The sequence below is a fragment of the Caretta caretta genome, chromosome 11 (genome assembly GCF_965140235.1).
Source record: "Caretta caretta isolate rCarCar2 chromosome 11, rCarCar1.hap1, whole genome shotgun sequence".
NCBI classification, from domain to species: domain Eukaryota; kingdom Metazoa; phylum Chordata; order Testudines; family Cheloniidae; genus Caretta; species Caretta caretta.
The window spans coordinates 68,004,702-68,026,481 of NC_134216.1; the positions used below are offsets into that span (position 1 = coordinate 68,004,702).

The window sequence follows — 21,780 nt, forward strand, 5'->3', positions numbered from 1 at the left end:
CAGGGGGTTGGACTAGATGACCTTCTGGGGTCCCTTCCAACCCTTATATTCTATGATTCTATGATTCTATGATTCCACCTCTTAGTAAAGATAGCTTCTGTTTTCAACTACGTATAGCACCCAGGACAAATTCTGCTGACCAGAGTTTTCATACACTACAGCTGATGAAAATAAAGCTCTCTTTTAAGGTTCCAGATTGAGAGTGAGGTTACAAAAAGAAGGAAAGAAATGTCCTTATTTGAGTTTTATACAAGTGTGAAACAAACAAATAAAGCATGTATTACCAACTCATTTCTTTTGGACTGGTACAGCCCCAAATGAATAATAGAAACCCACAAAAATGCAGAGTGTACAATTCTAACGCATAATTGCTTCTTTCCGATATACCTCCCCTACAGATCATTACTGAGAGAATGAGATTGTGACACGCAAAATGGCCATCCCTTCTCCTTCCACAGCTGCCTAATGAATGGCTCATTAGTGGGTGATGGATCATGATAATATCTCCAGTGATATTATGACAAATTAGATAAATTATCCAGTTGTCACTCTTCCCATGTTTCTTGTTTTCTTCTCCTCTCTGATTGGATGGTTACATCAGAGGTAAAGAAGTAAAGCATTCCCATCTCTTGCCCTTCTGCTGTTTTCTTTCATCCTTTCCTCATTCTCTATCGATACTATAGTCCTCCTGGTTTAAAATGCCACAGAATAATGTACATGTTCTGCTTTGATTTAAAATGGAGATGTTACGTCCATCTTCGGAAAAATTTGGTGTCACGTTGCTCCCAATGAAAAGGGTTTCTGCCCTTCCAAAAGGAAACATGAAGACTTCCATTTCATTTGAGAAACACCGATACTGAAATTTTCCGCACTGCAGCTGCACTATCCACCAAAAGGAACATCACTAACCCCCCATCCCCGTCAAAAAGGGAATAAATGAGAAAAAATAAATATTTATATAGAAATAGAGAATTGACTAGATTGTATAATTCTTATATCTATTTAAAACAGCTAAAGGTGGTGGTGAGAGAAACGCATAGGAAAAGCAGGCAGTTCATGTTAAATAATATGTTGTAGCTTCAGCGTCCTAATCTGTCTTGGTGTGGGACCTTGCCGCTGTAGCACTAATGGAAAAATATAATGTTTAGATGGTTCCTCAGTGGGTTGAAGTCAATGGAGCTGCCCCAATTTACACCATCTGGGGATCTGGTCTGTTACGTTACATTAGAAATATGAAACGGATTAAAGCCTATACTTTTTATTATTTTGATTTTACCTACATTTATTTAAAGTTAAATTTTTTGAGGTAATATATTAGAACTTGCTTTCTTGATATAAGAATGGTAAGGATGATAATTTACTAATTTCTGGATTTACATATAATTTGGTTTGGTTAAAGGAAGAATATTTCTTATCTGTAATAAATCATGCCTCTCTCATCTACTAGAGTTTTTGTTTGAAATTTGGAGCTAAGAGCATTATTCATATTAGTCTAGATTAGAGAATACTGTGAGAAACTTCACAAAGAGCTCACAAAGCTAGATGAATTGCCACTATATTAGCCGATGAAATTCATGGTTGACAAAATTATCAGTGAATGTGTACTTCTGGGCAAACTGCAGTTAAAGCTGAAGTTTTAGATTTTATAACATCACTCTTACAGCTGATTAAAAATTCTGAAGCATCTCTATTTAGAATTAGAAATGGATATTTTTTACTAAACTGAATATGAAAACCAGTTATACAATCAATACAGTGGCCCATATGATTTTTTTAAAACTTTGATTTTAAATTTCATTCATTTAATGTTATCCCATATTGAGTTTTCACTGTGCTTCGGATTTTTATATGGACAATGTTTAACTGCATCATACAGGTTGGCAGCTGAAGGTTTTGACAGCTGGACAGGGACTTTTAATAGTTGGGGGAGTCATGACACACAGTTTGAGATCTTGGGATAATCCTATTAAACTGTTGTTTCTGCTCGGAAATGATCAGCAGTGAAATACTGGCATTTATGTTGCCTTGTTTACAGTTGAGAGTTAATACCTCCTGGAGATGAATAGGCAGGGGTTTTTGTTTGTTTGTTTGTTTGTTTTTCTGAACCATTGTTGCAGGTTGACTGCAGACTCAGGAAACAAACTCTCTCTCTTTCTCCTGGCTGCAGAATCACAAAATGCCTATCGCCCTAATTGTAGGTGTGTAAGAATCAGTCAGTGAGTATTAGTAGTGCTGTTTTCTAGGAAATACGATGGAGCTGAAGGGATAATGGATTTGTAATGTAGGGAGTCTCTTTTGTCTGTGGTGTGCATCTACAGAACTTTTTGGAATGCAGGAATGGGAGAAGTAGATGTTAGGGGTGAACCAGACTTGGGAACAGGTGAGAAGAATAGAATGGTGGGGAAAGGGAATCAAGTGTGGAGACCAGTAGTCAGAGGTAAGTACATGCAGCTGGTAATGGCAAGGCAATCAATTCATAGGGTCTTGGGGACACAATTCCATGAGGCAATAGTTGGATCCATGCTATGTGGAGTGGAAATTCTGGTCTTTGATCACAAATCTGAAAGCATTTGTATCTTGTATCTTTTAATTTAGAGCAGAATGTGGGGGAAAGGTTTATGAAGATTTAGCAAGAGTTAATGCTCTATTTCTATCTGGAGAGGCTGAAACTGATAGTTCAAAAGCTCTCTGTGCTCTAATAATTTTTTTTTTAAATGTAGTTTTAGGAAGGAAATGTAGCCTTTGAAACAATGCAAAGAATTACAGCTTTAATGGAATCTGTACTGGAGATAAAATGTAAAGCACTACTCTTAATAAAGTGTTTTTTATTCCTAATAAACCTTTGGTCCTTCTAAAAATCCTGAACAAGAAAAAAAAACCCTCTTAGATCAGTGTCGGACTGTTATAGCTGAGAGTCTTTCTGTTTCAGAGATTGAGAAAAAAATAAGGCTTAATTTGTAATAGTTGGCATGAAGAATTGTGCACGCACATTTCCATGTGTTTGGGCTAACCGCAAAATTTGGGATTGTGTTCTGTAGCTATACTGTGATCCCTTATGTCTATGCATGGATGATAATTTATTAATACAGTTTACAGTAAATTAATAAAAACACCTGGAAACATAGAATTAGACAATAAAACCACCACCACCATCTGCCTGCCTATTTTGCAGTTGTGGGAAATTAGCCAGGTGGAACACACCTACTTTCGCCTGAGTCAGTGCTTCCGGTGGAGATGAAAAACTCCAAGGTCTCTCACCAAATGCCCAGGTGAAGATTTCTTCTCATTCTCAAATCTGAGGATCAGTAAATTCCCGTGCTTATAGGGTCTTACACAAAGTGCACTGGCTGCAATGGAAGACTTTCCATTGACTTCAGAGTGCTTTGGGTCAGGCCCATAAGCACAAATCCTGTATTAAGCATCTAACTTCATGTATAACCTAAATTACTTTTTTATGTCCAAGTATATTTCTTCTTCAGGCTTAATAAGGTTCTGCTAGTAATCCATGAAATGTAAATATTGTTTACCCCATGAAAGGGGTAGAGGGAGAGAAAGCCCTCAATCTAATTAACCAAAGCTCTTTTTCTCCTGTGAATAAATCTTACACTTGTAGAGTCCCTAATGGGAATTACTGCTGATAATTGGGGCAGTGTTAGCTTAGCATTAATGTGGCATTTATAATATATTATTAATTGAATAGTTACTATATATTCCAGTAAAAATATAAATAATACATCATCGATCTATATGCCTGTGTGTATATTATAGACCGATAAACATTTGCGATAGGTATAATATAATGTCAACTTATGAAGATATTAAAATCAGGCAAGTATAAAGATAAATATTATATCAAACAGATGTAGAGTGGTCACACTTTTAAAAAGTTGTCATTAGCTCTAGAGAACAAAATGTTATCGCAGTATCTGTAAATGTAATGAATGCTGCACTTTGGTAAGACAAATTTGGAAAAATGTTAAGCCTGACAACTGCATGGTTAATATGTTTGTAATCAGGACTTTTTGATTTAGGAGCCTAACTTTAGGTTCTTAAAATTTAGTGCATGTATTTTCATGATCACTTATTTAAGTGCTGTCCAAATTTGCCAGTGTCATGACTTCAAAATGTATTTTCAGTAATGAAATGCTGTTGGGTGCGACAACAGACATTCCCAACAACACTGCACAGCATGTGTGTCAACTGTGGGCTTTAAGTATGCTGCCAGGTGTTTTGGGGATGGCACGGATGGGGGCAAATCCTCAGTTGGTGTAACCCGATTGACTTTCATGAAACTACACTTGATTTACACCAGGTGAGGATCTGACCCTTAATGTTGCAGGAGGTGTGGTATTGGGTACCTTTATTTTACACTTTCCTTGCACTTACTCACCACTACCAGAAGCTATCCTTCATGGGACTCTTCCTTTCACATACAGTATTTTTGACTGATGCACTCTGCCCTCCCGCTTGTTACAGAAGAAAAACTAGACTCTATTTGACCTACCCCAGAATGCCAATGGGGATCCATTTAGACTACTTTCCTATGTATACCAGTTTTCTGGGCAGCTTACATCAGATGTCTAACTTACATCCCCAAGAGAGACAGAATTTGGGCCAAAGAACTTGTGTTTCGTGTTGCTTTTTCAGGACTGTGTATTTAAAAGTTTGGAAGTAAATAAAGCCTCATTATGAATCACAATGGCCATAAATGTGGCAATCATTCTGAATCAATCATATTTTCCATAACGTTCATTTTATGGCTGTTCCCAAATTTGTTTTAAAATTATTCTTGAATAAAAAAAGTCAACGTTCTTAGCCCAAGAACGTATTTTTTAGTAAATTTCCCTCCCATCACCTGAAATGTGATCTTTATAAATGAATAAAAAGAATAATAGCTCATCACTGTGTTGCTTTTATATGTCCCTTGAACTCAGAGTTAGCTTGAATTATTAAAATGGCAAATGATTCATTAATAATAACACATTTGCTTGTAGCAATCTGGCAAAATTAGGATCTCATCCTGCAACCCTTACTCATACTAGATGCTTTTATTCTTGGAAATATTTGAGAACGGGTAGCAGAATTGGGCCCTATGGTTTTAAAACTGCAGGGAGATGTAACTTTGAAAAGTTTCTCCTTAACATGAGGTGTAATTGGTTTTACAGTGATTTTTGATAGAAATAGCAGGTTGAACCATGTGTGTTAAAAATGGCCGAAAACTATACTTAGGGTACATCTGCACAGCAAAAAGAGACCTGTGGTAATGAGGTGAGAGCCTGAGTCAATTGATTTGGGCTTGCAGAGCTCACACTATGGAGATAAAAATAACAGTATAAACATTAGGGCTCAGGCTGGAGCCCAGGCTCTGAAATGTAGTGAGGGGTCAAGTCTCAGAACCCTATCACCAGCCTGAGCCCAAACATCTACACTGCTATTTTTAGCCCCGTAGCATGACCCTGAGTCAATTGACCTGGGCTCTGAGGCTCCCTTCTGTGTTTTGTTTTGTTTTTTGTTTGGTTGTTTGTTTTGCAGTGTAGCCATAGCCTTTGGCAATATTTCATAATGCCAAGCGAGCCTTAAGATCTATCCAGTAAATGAGACAAATGTTTCAAGCTGTCTCAGTACATACGTTTACACAACAATCTGTCAGACATCTATTGGAAAAGAAAGGGCGGGAAGGAGTAATAGATGTAAGAAAGGCCATTCTGTTACAAGGCACAGAAGACTGAATATCTCAGTTTGTCATCAATCTGAGTGATGTTCTGCTGTGATCCTTGAGGTCAGTACTGCAGCTGGTCACAGTCCTCACATTTTCATGTCAGAGGGGCTGATGGAAGGATGTTCCCAACAGAGAGTCCTCCACTCTGGACAACACATCCTCCACAACTCTAACAAACCCAGGGTTTGCTGGATCTTTAAGGCAAGATCCACCCACACAGTATTTTAATTTCCTGAAAGCTCTAAGACTTTGGTCTAATTCCAGTTGTTGGGGTTAGTGTGTGGGGGTGACTGGAGGGTGCTAAGTGATACACAGGTGGTCAGCTTAGATGACCTGATGGTCCCTTCTGGCCTTAAACTCTGACTCTGTGTTTCCACAGCTGTTTTCTCACTGGGTGAGATGTCAGGAGTAGTAGTTCAGACATTTGAATTAAAGTCATTTGTGGTACTAGATTTTGTATGTGATCTCACGGCATTCTTTTCTTTGATGCATTTATAAATAAAATAGAAGGCCAGATTGTTGGCTGATGTAAATTGGGGAAGCTCTGTTTTCTTCAGTAGATCTATGCCTATTTACATCAGCTCAAGATCTGACAAAAAATCTGAGTGGAGTTCTATTTTCACACATTTATATAATATATAATGAAGCTACTGTATGTTAGCTACTGTAATGCGACCTTACTGAGAGAGAGGAGACAGAATTATAATGTTTACATAACAATTTATTGGTTAAAAACTAGCATGGATTTTGAAAAACCTCTTTTACCCTTTTATGAAAGCAATTGTTTGCGCTTAAGTTACTTTATTGCTGATCACCTTAAAAATAAATTAGAAAAAGTGAGTGGTATTTTTGAAATCGATGTTTACTTTCCACTGAAATAAAGTTATTTTAAGTATTGTTTTCTTTTCTCTCAATATGACTTCATTAATACACACTAAAATGCCAGTTTCCTCTGCATCTGTATCAGAAAGCAGTTTAAAGACAGGACTGAGATTTTTTAGAACATTTTTTCTACACTTTATTCAAAATGTAACTCTAGGTGCCCATCCTGTACTCCTATAGAGAAAAAAGATGGTTTGCAGAAGGCCGCCAAGTAATCTTCCCCTCCATCTTTGCTAATGACCCCTCTCTCTTCCTTTTTCTTGGTAACAGTGGCACCAAACTGGTCACTTCAAGTGGAGACACCACAGTACGGATATGGAACTTCACAAAGGGTGAATGTATTCTGACTTTAGAAGGACACAGCCGTGCAGTCTGGGACTGCTCGTGGCATTCCTGTGGAGATTTTGTGGCTTCTGCTTCCATGGACAACACCAGCAAAATATGGGACATTAACAGGTGTGTACTTATTGAAAATCATTGTGTAACTGATTGATAACTATAATTAACAGCAAAATGTGGTATGTGTTAGGTCACCTGTAGAGATATATATTTAGGCCCCATGCCAGTAAAGCACATGGTTGGCTTTCAGCATGAGTAGTCCCACTGATATCAACATTAGATTAAGAATGTATGTGCTTTGCTAGATCAGGGCTTTAGTGAGCTGAGAGCTGGGAAGCAGGTAATTTAGAGTATTTCAGAACAGGATTGTTTTACTTTGCATCTGAATTTCCTTGGTGTTTTTTCAGGATCAATGCTTTGTGAGCCAGAAACTTAAATGTGTGTTTTCTAGGCTTTGTTTCTGGTGCATGACTACACAACACTTTTTAAACTAAGAGTAGACCAGTTAAGCAATATTTCACTTATTTTAGTTGTATTGTAAGTGTGATTTCTGACTGATTAAAGGATACATGCCCTATATTGAAACATGCGAAACCCACGGAAAAAAAACAGAGAAATTGGGCCTGGTTTTGGCTCAGTTGGCTTGTGAGTTGCTTGTTGGCTAGTTTTGGGCTTGTAGCTTGTTCTTATTTGGCTTGTAGCTTGCTGTAGCTTGTTGCTTCTTTTTTTTGATGGGCTCCCAGCAAGCAGGGGTAAGGGGGTGGGGGAGAGAGTCGGGGTGCACAGCAGGCCCAACACAGTCCCAGACTGCACGCCATGGGGATCTAGTCACATAGTGTTGGGGTTCTTTGGGATTGGCTTGTTTTGGCCTTGTTTTGAAATGGGATTAGCTTGATTTTTGGCTTATTGTGAAACTTGGGGTGCTTATTTACTGTGTGAAAGTTGGCAACTGTGCCTATATCCTTAAATTCCTTCTTTGGTCAAATTAGAGCCCACTTTATAGGAGACACTTCTAGAAATACTTGTGTGTTTCTGCCTACAGCTCAGCTAATAATTCTTCCACTTTAATGAGGTGGCATTATATATTTCTTAATTTGCATGTATGACTCCTTGTCCCAATCTAATCTCCCTCACCCCCCAGATCCGGCTTCTGTCCCTTCCGCATTTGAACCAGGCCATTTTCTCTTCCATGCTTCCTGGCCCCAGCCGGGGGTCATTGAGAGCACAGGAGAGACAGTCTTCTGCTTTCATTTTCAGTTCCTAAACTAGGCCTGGCCTGCTGCAGTCCAGAGCTGCAACTGCAGGAAAAGTCCTACTTAGTCTTGGGCTGGAGCATGTTCAGTGCTGATGAAGTCTTCAGAGTTTTGTACCTTACCTGCAAAAGGTCTAGCAAGTCTCTACAGAGCATCTCTGAACTGCAGTTTTTCAAAGCCTTAACTTTTGTCCAGATTTGGGCAGATTTTCACAGGACAGCAAAGAGCACATCCCTGGCACAACGTCACCTCTCCTGCAAAATTCAAGTCTCTGTGCCAAAGCATAGGGGCACTAGATCACTTCAAAGAAAGTTTGCCAGAATTTATCATGAACAAAACACTGTATTTTTCACTAGCCTTGTCCTTGGCTTGGCTATTATGACTGAAATAAATAAATTTTGCAGCACACACCCAGCTTGTGAAATTTAAGCCCAAAACAATTAAAGTTTAGCAAAGTTATAGGCAACCGAAAACAGGTTTTTTTTACAATGGGAACTGTTGGGCAACCTTAATAAGAGGCAGTTCTACCAGCCTAACTATAGCAGCAGTCTTTCTGACAAGAATGAATGGTCGACATTAGGTTGAAACTTCTCATGTCTTCATGTATCGATCGCTTGCCTCTCTTCCTAACTTCTTGTAACTTGATTATCTTTCAGCATAATGTAAAACATGTTTGTAACCTCTAATGAATAGTGCTAAGAATAGCTTTAATTCTATGTCTGAATGGTTTTAAATTTGCTTAGGTGTGGTTATGCTTTAAACATCTTAAAATATCTCCACCAAGGAAGCTTTTGTTGTCACAGAAATTAACACAAAGCTTCACCACCAACCCTAGCCTCCCACTCACACTAATTTGCAGCTAGCCTTTCTACCTTCTCTGTACAGTCTGATGTACATTTGGCATTTGGCAATGAGTGAGGCTCAGCTACTCATACAACCACAAGGAAGCAGCACAGTGACAATGTGAAAGACTATCATGACATAATGGTTAAAACCTTAAGTAATGAGAAAGTGTAAATGCTTAGCTAGAATAGGAGGTGGTAAGAGAATGTGGCACAATATACCCGGTCAGACTTAGGAGACTCAATGGTTATTAAATTAGGAAGCTTACATGGAAACGTCACTGGTTGATTTTTCTGTGTTATAACAGTAGCCGGCGTTCTCGCTTATTTACTTTAATTTGATCATATTGAGTCCAAAAGGCACTAAAAGAATCTGCCCAGCTACTCTACTGAAGTTAGATTTCTTTGCATGATGTCCTATGGAAAAGATTTTCAGTATATACAGTATGTACAAACTGGGTATAGAAGACATTTGGAAACACTGCTCCCCACAAATAGACAAGTATTTACTATTCCCTACCGAAGACATAAAAAGAGGATATTTTGCTTGTCTCATAAAATGCCTCAAGCTGGGTATAAAAAACCTGGAAGGCACTGAAAATTAGATTGTGTTGGAAAATGTTGACCTTAAAATTTTGCACACTGGTCCATGCCACATGAGTCAGGATTCTCTGTGCATAATTTATCTGTTCTGTTACAAAAGACAACAGGACTTGAATTCAGTGTACATTGTATCATATTATTAATAACGTTATTATGAAAGTATTTGTATTGCAGAAGCACTTATAGGCCCCAGTCAGCACTTGGATCCCTACTATGCTGGGCAGAGCACACAGACCTAATGAAAACACCCTCCCTTCCGAAAAGAACTTACAGATCACATGAAGTGCTTTTTAAAACGTGCATTGCTTCAGCTGTGGCTGTAGGTGCAAACAAGCTACTCCCTATGTAAACTTAATGGGTCCTTTGTACCATAGGGAGAAAACTGTCTTACTGGCAGCTGGAGATTCACCTTGTATAGAGGCTGCTGTTGGGGATCAGCCAAACCCCCAGCTACAGTCAGGGGACGGTAAAGGTGCCAAGCTTCACCTATTGCCCCTACAACTCTGGCTGAGGTCAGTGTACTCCCTATTCAAGTACCACATGAAAAAGAGGGTCACAGTCCTATTTTAAGTGCTGAGGGAGATGAGCAAGGGGAGAGACTCCAGATGGTATGAATGGGAGGAGTGCATTCCCTGCCCCCTCTCTGACCGTGACACTCATCACATATCATCAGGAACAGCATAGGGAGCCCAGAACACTGGCTTGCACGGCACTCCTATCTGTTCTATGGAACTCCACAGTGTGGATCTTGACAGACAATGCATCTGCAATGCATTACATAAACAAGCATCCCTCTGCCAGGAAGCCATCAAGCTACTGACCTAGTGCCATCACCACAGAATAATCCCACTGAACAGTTCTGGTTGAGATTTCCCTCCCAAAATAGAGCCTGAGGCAGACACCTGCCATGAAAAATTTCATCCCAACCGCATAAAGATACCAGCCCTGCCTATAGTAACAGAGAGACAGCTGTTTGGCTGCTTGGGTTCTTTCCTCTTACATTTTCATACATTTCAATGCTTCGTGTTTGAAATAGAACCTATTTATCTGAACACAGGTTCCAAATGAGTACTGCCGTAGAGTAAACATGGATCCAGTAGCCCCTTTCCTGGCTCCACTCTATGCTGGTATAGTCAGAGCTGAACCCAACAAATGGAAGGAGTCCCATGGTGCTGATAGCTTAGTGTGGACCCTCTGACACCTTTCAGATTTTACTCTGTCAGTGGGTTTGGCTGTATTAGACAAATTTCAGTTGTGTGCCATCAAATGGCTCAAAATAAAACTTTTTCTGATGTGCACTCCCTAGTGAAAATTGCCCAAGAACTGAGCCAGGTGATGCTGAGTTCAGGAAACATCAAAGAGAAGTCTGCTCTCTGTTCCTGAGTGCTGCTTCCCATCACCAGAGCCTCCCACTCACTAATCTGACAGTGTGGCCACTTTCCATTTTCCCTTTATTTTAAAAAAAATCTATATCGCATGCTGTTTACAGCTCCCAATTCAACCTTCCTAAAAGAAAGTACAGCTCGTGTTACTCCCATCAGCCAGCCACTTTCACTTCCCCACAACTGAGCTGCTGCTTCTTCTGCTGCTCCTCGTCAGCAGATTGATGTAAAGATTTTGTTTTACTATTGGACAGGTGGAATCCAGAGCACAGTACACTCCACATGTACCCTTTTACAGAATGTGAAAAGTAGGCCAGTCCCCCTTGAGGAAAAGGGGATCTGATGACAGCAAGCCATGATGAGATCTAATACAGGAGATCCAACCTACTGCTCCAATCCTGTAAAACAATCAGATGGAGTTGACCCTAATTCCACACTGACTGCTCACAGGCGAAGGGTCTACTTAATGGTACTATATAAATCCATGATACTCCCATTCCTTGAATACTGCACGCAGGTCTGGCCATCCCATTCCAAAACAGACATATTAGAATTTGAAAGAGTATAGAGAAAGGCAACAAAAATTATTAGGGGTACGGAACAGCTTCTATATGAAGAGAGATTAAAAAGATAGCACTGTTCACCTTGGAGGAGATGCAACTGAGGGGGGTCTATGATAAACCTCTATAAAATCATGAATGCTGTGAAGAAAGGGAAATAAGGAAGTGTTATTTTTACCCCTTCACATAACATAAGAATCAGAAGTCACTCAATAAAATGAATAGGCAGCAGGTTTAAAACAAAGGAAGTACTTCTTTACAAAACACACAGTCAACCTCTGGAACTCATTGCTAGGGGATGTTATGAAGGCCAAAAGCATAACTGGGTTCAAAAATAATTAGATATGTTCATGGAGGATAGGTCCATCAAGGGCTATTAGCCAAGGTGGTCAGGGATGCAGCCCCCTAAGGCTCTGTCTGCCAAAACCTGGGACGGGATAACGGGATGGATCATTCGATAATTGCCTTGTGTTCATTGCCTCCAAAGCATCTGGCACTGGCTACTGTCGGAAGACAGGGTACTAGGGTAGATGGACCATTGGTCTGACCTAGTATAGCCATTTTTATGTTCTTACAGATGGTGTTGTAAGCTAGGGGCCTAAAGGAAGGGAAAAAGAAAAGTTAGATATTAAACCATATTCACTTTTTTAAAAGTACAGTGGTCACTGTAATTAAAAGCATCTGCTGTTGCTAAATTGATATGTATTTTCCTCTTTTCTTCATTATGAACCATTTTCCATAGCAAACGTTATGTCTAAAAAGAGAATAAATATTTTACAGTGCCTTTTTTGTAGAAATATAACAGCTATACTGTACTGCATGTATATGTAATAGTCAGTCTATTCTCTCAGAGGGAATTCAGCTGTCTTAGCCACAAGGCCATCCTTTCTCTACCTGCAGTCCCTTGCTTCATTCAACACCTTTCAACTTCTGCAATAAACAAGTCAGAAGTCCTTCAGATAAAAGCCTCATTCACTGCACAACCCCGATTTATTCTCAAGGCACTGTCTACTCTGTGCACTGAATGAGGTAGGGGACTTATGTGGGAAAATGTGAGCATATATTTAAAACTATAATTCAAAAGGACAAGGATGGGGGTTTTTTTTGTTTGTTTTTGGAGTGCTTGACTTTACAACCTTGGCATTATTTTGACTTAGGCTTTTAAAACGTAATTTCCTATGTTTATTTTTTTAATTTAGGCAAACGCTACTCTCCCAGCTCTACTTCTCAATTTAAAGGGGGACCGGTTTTAAGCATTTGCAAAACAAAGCATTTCCCCCCAGCCTTATTCTCAGAATCAGCTGAACTATTTTTACTGAAACATGCCAGAAAAATTCAACCTGATGCTAACTCCCAGCATAGGAAGTTTCAGCCTGAATTGTTAAAGTTTCGCAAAATTATTTTTTTAAAAATGGATAATCCATAATGGACAATTAGGCTACTCTAACTACAGATGTTGTAAAGAGCTCTGCCTATAGTATTAGTAGTGTGGTTATGCCTAAAGGCACCAGTCAGAGGTCAGGAGCCCGTTACAAATGGAATGAAAATCCAAAAGAATTTACAGTCTAGGAGTATGATGAGAAAACAGTGTATGCAACAGAAAGATCAGATGGGGGAGGGATTATTATGATTACCGTAGTAATCAATGGTAAATCATTCAATTTAATCCACTGGTAAGTTATTGCTAGTATTAATAAACTCATATTTTTATCAATGAGGTTTTTTTCACTGCTAACATACTTAGATGGGTGTCCTAGATAAATTATAACACTTTGGGAAAACATCACATTGAAAAATACTACAGGCATAAGACAGAAATCAAGGCTGTTAACCAGAGGCGACGCGGGGAGGGGTGGGGAGGGAGTATGCAGGGTCACATTCTCTCCCCCACCATTTCTTGGGGTGCCTCTTGTGGTGAGGTCCAGTAGCAAGGAGGCTGCACTCCTCCTGGCAGCAGCATTCTCCATATCCCTGCAGCGTGGGGAGGGAGGAAGCAGAAGGGGGTGGCTGGCTGTCAGCTTAGCTCCTCTCCCCACTACATGGGGCCGCTTTGCCTTCCTGGTTGCTGGAGTCCATCCACCAAGGTGAGTTAGGGAATGAAGGCAGAGGCAACTTGTAGGACACCAGCAGCAGGGAAGGTGAAGCAGCTCCATGTGGTGGGGGAGGAGCTCAGCCAGCAGCCCTGTTGCTTCCTCCCTCCCCGCGCTGCATGGACACACTGAGAGTGCCTCTGCCAGGGGGGTGCTTCCTCCTCACTGCAGGCCATCCATGAGAAATTGAGGGGAGGGGGGGCACTTGACCCCTCAGAACCTTTCATTTGTGCCTCCTCCAGCCACAGCTATGTGTCACCTCTGCTGTGAACTGTCACCTTTCCAAAGAAGATACATTATAAATAAGCAACATGCAGAAAATCTCTCCTTGATGATGGTTCTGCTTAGTACCTATATAGCATTTTCATCAGTAGATCTCAACGCGCTTTAAAAAGGATGTAAGCAGCATTATCCCCATTTTTACTGATAGGAAAACTGAGGCACAGTGAGGAGAAATAGCTTGCCCAAGGTCACCTGGCAGGCTAGTGGCACAGCAAGGCAGAGAATTCAGAGCTCCTGAGTCCCAGTCCAGTGCTTGATCTACTAGGACACATTTCGTAGTAATGAAAGATAATCTTTGTTCCGCTCTAGAAATAAACTCAGATTTCATAAAGCAATTCCTGGAACTCCTTCACAATAAATATATAATTTTTGCAAATGCCTAAGGCAATTTCTTTCCTGGGTAGTAAATTTGGTATCAGGAGTCTTTTTTGCATCTTTTCTGTCAGTTAATTCACAAACGTTACTTCCGTAAGCATTTGAAATTAGATCAGTATTGGGCTCTCCATCCCTGGTTGGAATTAACTCAGAATTTGCAACAAAGCAGTTCCAAAAATATAATGCATGTATGATAAGACATTAAAACACACACAACTTAGTAGAGTATTACGTAAAGAATTTTGCAAGCAGAGAAGATATAATAATTGTCAGTGACAGGAAAGCTGGGAAACTGCTACATGCTTGTTTTTCTATTATTACTGTTAGGATGGGAAACTGGTTCTGAAACGTCTGGTCTTTGAAATGGAAATTATTCACAAGCACTTTTCTTTTCTGTAGCTTGTAAGTGTCTGCCATATATCAAGCCATAAATGGCATTCCTACAATCAGGATACTGCAAGGTAGTTTTGTCGTCAACAATGTTCTTCTCTTGGAGTGCCTGTTTGCCCTTGATTTAAAGATCTGTTTTGAGTAAAAAATGCAGCATCTTTTCCCCCCCAAGAGACATGCAAGTGCCATAAAAGAACTGCTGTCGAGAGTACCCACCGTTGCCTCCCAGTATTAACTGTTCTGCATAAATAGTGGTGGCGGTTTTGAAGAGCTTTGAGGTCTAGCTGTGTGCTGAAGGAAATGACCATAAGCTATGTAATGACGTAGTATCTATAGGTAAATAGAGATACCTAACCTTCCTGCTTGGGTGGAAGTACTGTTGTATTTAGATATATCCAGCCTTCCCAGGCCATACCTCTCTCTGTAGTAACCATAGAAAGTAGTTTGTAGGGAAGAGGGGTAGAGGAGATGCTAATCATTATTTTGTATAACCCTCTTATTATTCACCAGTGTAACTAAGATTGAAAATATATAGCTGCCCATGTTAATAGCTCAGCAAACAATTCAGGATTGTTTTCCCTGACCATAAATCCAGGGTTGTCAAAGTCATTATGGCAAGATTAATTGTGGTTATCTGACTACAAATCTCTTCAGAGATTCAGAACTTTATCTCTGAAATGCAAATCAAGTTTAGCTTAAAGTACCTACTGTAAACACAGACAGTTATTTCGCAGAGCATGCATATGCTGTATACAGTATATAAAATGGAAAAACTATGTTATACCTTTAATTTGAGAAATTATTTGTGCTGACTAAGAACATTTAAAATAAAGGGGCCAAATTCTCCTCTAATTTACACTGAAATTTAACTGAGACAATTCTCCATTCTTGCTCATGCACTTTTACACTATTCCAGTGCCATAAGGATAGTGGAACCAGCCTTCAGAGAAGAACGGCTCTATAGTACCCCCTTGAAGTCTTCCATGGGAATAAAAGTATCAGAATCAGGACCACAGTTACTTGCTATTGACTGTTCCCCAGCCATTATTTGTCATTTTGTAATTCAATATCCCCCTGCTTTTATATACTAGCTATTTTTCCAATCCTTTGGACCTTCTCCAGTGTAATTAGATTTATTAAAAATCAACATTATTGGTTCAAAGTGCTCTTTGGCAATTCTTTTATTACTCTTGGGTGCAGGTTTTCCAGGCCTGCTAATTTAAAAACATTTAACTTTAATAATTGCTGTTTAGTCACTGATAGAAGATAAAGAATAGTCCTCTCTAGTCACTGATAGAATATAAAGTATCTCATTATCACTGTAATATAGGAATACAATGCATCTTTCTAAATACAGAGCAGAATATTTATTGAATGCCTTTTCTACATTATGACTGGCAATTTTACCATCCTTATTTAATATCGGATCCATACCATTGCTAAGAATTTATTTGTTAGTAATATATTTTCAGAATTCCTTCTTATTGACCTTAACTCTACTGGCAATAGATTTTTTCACTGATACCCTTAGCTTCTGTTATGTACTGTCTGCATTTCCTGACTGCTGAACTGCAGTTGTAATTCTATTCAAAGGCAGTGTTATGAATTCAGGGGATTCGGATGTAAGAATAAATGTAAAAGAAATAAAAATATGTTAAGGTATGGAATTACACAGTTACTGCTCCTTTAATCACCGTAACATGCCCCTGTAATGACACCGGATGATAGCTGTACAATTATGATTTACTCATCATAGCAGTGTTTGCAGAGCCCCGGGAGATTAAACTGTGATTTTAAAAGATACAGTACATTGTTTTTATAATTTTTCTATAGTGTCTCCATGGGACAGAGTTAAGGTTGTTTTGATTACCTAATTCGCTAGTTAAACTGGGATTGCAGCCGCTTTGCATCACCAGTGCACCACAAAGCAACCAGTGTGCAATCTGCCTCCTTTACCCTCATGTTCTGCTCTACTCTCTTCCTTCTGTATTGCACTGGTTCTACTCACTTGTCCTCCTTGGTGAACAGAATGGATGCAGTGGGTAATTTTTAAATGAAATATTTAGGATGAATGTTATTTTTCTGAATTGAAATTTTTTCTGTCATCAGAGGCTGATGGATAAAATCTTCTCCTTCAGAGAAACTCATGAAGAATTGCCAACTTTCAAAGTGGCTGCCGTCTCTAGGTGTTCTGAACAGGACTGTGGCTATAGTCTGCCCTGGATTAACATGCCATCTTTTAAAATGGCTGCCATTTCCCATTTTCTCAGTGAGAATGAGGCCATAAAATATCCTGTTTTAAAATGTCCATCCCCTCTTCTTGTTCCCTGTAGGAGTGAGCCCTGCTGCCCTCAGGAAGATGGTGGTCCCCTGTGCTGTCTGGAAGTAGAGACAAGCACTGTGAGGGGCTGGTGAAGGATGAATGGTGATGACCGTGGGGCTTTTTAAAGATAGTGTGTGGCCTCGGTCCCTTTGAGAATATTAAGAGATACCAGCCATTCTGAAAGAGGGCAATTCTTTGTGGAATTCAACTCATGTTTATTACACTAGTGCCAAGGGACAAACCAAGAATGGGATTCCATTGTGCTGTGGCCTGTACAAACAAAGAGTGGACGACAGTCACTGTCCCAAAAGGCTTACCATCTACATACACAAGATAGACTCTTAAGCTGCCACTGAAGAAGAAAATTTCAGTTATAAAGAATAATGAGAGAAGCTATCATTAATCCTGGAAAAACATCTTTAAAAAATGTTAAAATCTATGCACAAGTTTTCAGAGGTTTAACTACATGGGAAGTTTGCAGAGTCTTTGTTGTTCGGTTATTGAAATCATTCAAGACAAAACGACAGGACACTCAGTGTTAAATTTCTTAAAGAACCCATTTTAAAATTAATTTTAACTGATAAATGCAATTAATGGATTTATTTGTAAATACAAAGGAAAAAGCATTCTTTGCCCAAAGAGTAAGTGTAGTAATTTTGGGGGAAGATATACATAACAAATAAGATGAAACTATACTTTAAGTGCAAAACTCAACTCATTCTTAACTACAGAGCTGTGAGCAACACCTCCATAGTTTTTACTTATTTATATCTAATTGGAGGAGCAGGACAAAATATTTTTAAAAACAGAACTTAGTTACTAAGAAATATCTTAATAAAATAAAAATAGCATAATATTTCACATCTCTTTCAAAGCAACATACAAACGGCACTTCATGAATCCTCACAAGAACTCTGTGAGGTAGATGGATACTGTTTATTATTTATTACTGTGATACCCAGGAGCTCCAGTCACTTTTGGGGAAACTGGGACATAGAAAGGTTAAGTGATTTGCCCAAGGTCACGCAGTGAGTTAGCGTTAAAGCCATGGTTAGAAACACTATTTTTTCACCCTTGGATAACATAAAAAATGTCCAAATGGATTCTCTTTAAATTTCTGAAAGAAAGAAAGAAAGAAAGAAAGAAAGAAAGAAAGAAAGAAAGAAAGAAAGAAAGAAGGGAAAACTGTTTGGGAAGGAATGAGGTTAGAATTACTGCTGCAATAATAACAGTGATTTTAAAAAATCACTGGACACTGGATATTATTCTAACTGACATTAAGATAGTACAATGTAAAGAAATAGTTTTCAGCTAAACTTTTCTGTGCTTTGGTCTAGCAATGATCAGACAGCAGTTTCTTATAGGAATAAGAAGCATCAGAAGTTATATTAGCTACAATTAGAATTACAAGGGCTATCAATCCTTATGCTTCAGGGCATAAACTAATCACCAGCTGGGATCAAGAAGAAATGCCCCTCCATGGCACAGTATTACATTATAAAGCACATAATGGGAATTTTACAACTTCCATTAAAACATCCATATTGGCCTCTGTTAAAGCCAAGTCTAGATGGTTCGTTGTTCTCTCCTGTTATGGAAGGTATTCTCACTGGAGCTACCTCTGTGGGTGTAGCTTGTATTAGAGTGGCATATACTGCTTTTTAGTAAAGAAAGAGGTGTGATTTGTTCATTTGCAGGGGTATTTTTTGGGGTGTGTTCTTTTCAAATTGCTAAAAACTATTAGAAAAATAAGGGTATATCACCCCGTTGGACTCTGGTAATAGGCTTGAAATGTACAGCAATTTTATTTTTTGGATTAATTAAGGAATAATTATGATTTTGATCAAGTTACTGGATAATTTAAAAATAAGATACTGCTAAATAGGAATAGTTTTCCTCAAGTCCTTAGTTTCCTTCTCTATAAATTTGGTTTTTATTCTGTTATCTGAACTGTACACTCAGCTAGGTACATACGATTTCCACTAAAATTAGAAACCAGCTGTCAGTGGTAATTTAACTTATCCTGGTATGTATATTTTTTTGTTCACATTCTTTTGTTTCCTTTTAAACTTTTATTATTAACATCTGATACCTTTGAAGATGGCTTTGTTAAATCATTTAGTGAGTCTGATTCATCAGTATGTTCCAGCCGCTCTGCATCAACCCCAAGGTGACTGCAAAAATACCCTAAACTAGGCTTAACTGGCTGCCAGGAGAATTTCAGCCTTGGATCACTGGCAGCCAACACTAAATAGAGCAATGTTCAGACTTAAAGCCACTTTTGACTGCCCCTCCTCCAACTTGTACCAAACACACTCTGTCTGGTCTGGAGAACCGAGCCCACTTTTTAGAATAGTTTTAAAACATCCGTGTTTAGTATCTAAACAACACTGTTGCGAATAGAATATTTTGTCTCATTTGCAATGTTTAGAAATTTTAACTCTGGGTCTTGCAAAATATTGTACATAGTTCCACAGAAAGCTTCCATAGCCCTATATATAATATGCATACTGCCATAAACAGCACTTTGGACAGCAGTCCATTTTAGCTGAAAGCACAGTCTTTCACCAAATGACTGGATTCCTTATCCAATCAGATTCTTTGCATATCCAACTCCTTACTTGCAACCTTTTCTTTCCCCAGCCCCATTTCGTGGAAACATTGTCCTACAGCATCCCAAACAAAACAAGAATTAATTTTATTGTCAGAGATTCACACAGTAGTGAGAGCTGTCAGATAATTTTCTGCTAATCACTAAAGACAACGAACGGTTCATTAAGATGAAGTATTTCAATCATCACCTCTATATTCTTTCAGTTCCAGGTAGTGCAAATTGTATATGTATCATATGTGGTACATCTTAAAGAGGTGTGTTACCCAAAAGCACAGACGTTGGATCAAAATTGCAAATAGCTTACAACTCTAGTCAGAGGACAAGAACTGGCACGTTCCTTATTATTCATAAGCAGTAGTACATGGAAAGGCACAACTGCCTGAATCCTAAACTGCTGTTAACTGTTAATGTATTCTAGTTTGAAATTAGATGAGCTGGTCATTTGATAGGAAAAGGAAAGATTGTTGCAATGAATGCCTTAATACATATCAATTGCTCTCATTTGGATTGTAGTTCTTTTGGCTTCAGGCAGTCTTCAGCGATGTATCTTTTTTTTTTTTTTTAAGAGTTCAGAAAGAGTAGGCTTTGCATAAAATCTTCTGTTGTCAAATGATTTTTCCACCCCGAATGGCAGAAGGCTTGTCTTTTACCATATGACTATCCTATTAAAGCAGCCCACGTTCATCTTTGATTAGCGTCACTGCAATATGAACACGAGTCACATAGAAACCCTTAAACAATGACTTCTTCTGTATAAAAAAGTCTCCAGGGTGCTTTATTGAAGTTGGCAGACACTGAATTGTCTTTGTACCATCTTAAAATGTGAATAAATATAATTCAGTACAACAACTCTTTCTCTCCTCAAACACAGTTTTGTAATACCTTTGGGCTGAATTCTGTACCAAAGTTTAAATGACCCCTAAATGAGTATGCTCAAGGACTGCTATTTCTGTGTCATTCCGTTCTGACTGGCAGCAGCCCTTCTTCACAGATCTTTCCTTCTAGAGCTGTGAATGATCCACACAGAAGAGGGGATGAAGAGACCACTGTCAGGTCAAAGGATGTATATGCTGAAGTATATACACCCATTGCCCCTTCCAGGGCCAACCCTTAGACCCGTCACGAGAACATCTTTCTCCATGAGGTTTTGGGGGTATCTAGAATTGGGCAGACAGCTTCTTCTCTGTGCTTCCCCCTGCGGTGAGCGGGTTTTGTCATGGGTACTTAGGCACAATATCATAAAAGAATTTGGCCCCAGGGCAACCAAATTTTTCTACCTGCTTGAAAGCATTTACCAATCTGAGACCCATTTCAGATACATCCATTTATGAAACACCACAGCAGCAAAGCTTTCGGACTGGTAGAAACCTTTAAGTGTCCCCATTGTATATGTGTTGGAATGTCCAGGTAATTCTGAAACATTGTACTTCCTTTGCCTTTCAATGTTTTTTTCACTCATGTCTGTACCGTCTAGACAGAGACTCTATTCTAGCTGTTAGCTTCTAGCGTAATGTCACTGTCGGTCAGCTATTCAATGTGTGGTAAATAGTCATGGCCCTTTCTTCGCTGCAGAGGAGAGTAACTCCAGCCAGGGTGGGGAGAGCAGAGGCTACTTGCTCAGTACTTCCCACTGTCAACAAGTGACAGGGGAACCCTACACAGCAGCCAGAGTAGCTGGCCTAATGCGGGGAAGCAATTGATATGCAGTGGGGGTGTCTGTGAGGCACAAGTCCTCCTGGGGCTTCTCCTAGGGCACTGCTACTTATGGCTTAGCTTAAAGGAACAATCTAACCCTGTATATTCCGTGGCATGCAAAAATGAAGGCAACACACTTGACACTTCTTTATTATTTTTGCTTTAGTGCTGAGTGTTTTATTAGAGTCTAGTTATCTGTGTCACAGACTGGAAATGGATGTGCTGAAAAAAGAAGTGCAGAAGTGTCATCTAGAATAGCAGGTCTCTGTGCAGAAGAAATCAGATTGGGACCAACATGAGTGAAAGAGATTTGCAGCTGCACCATCTGAGAGGGAAGAATGAGCTTTGTTTCCAAGTGGCACAAAACCCCTTTATCCATCTTCTCTGTGCATTTTATTTAACATTGTATTTATTAACAATGAAACACATTG

General features: G+C 39.2%; 1 protein-coding gene across 5 annotated transcripts in view; it reads left to right on the forward strand.

Annotated features, from left to right (window-relative positions):
• The window catches only part of SPAG16 (sperm associated antigen 16), a 754,420-nt gene that overhangs the window by 466,084 nt on the left and 266,556 nt on the right, over positions 1 to 21,780 (forward strand). For all 5 annotated transcript variants that reach the window (XM_075118125.1, XM_048869269.2, XM_048869271.2 and 2 more), the window contains one exon: positions 6,872 to 7,057. In XM_075118125.1, coding sequence (XP_074974226.1) covers positions 6,872 to 7,057 — 186 coding nt within the window. The remainder of the gene's footprint in view (positions 1 to 6,871; positions 7,058 to 21,780) is intronic.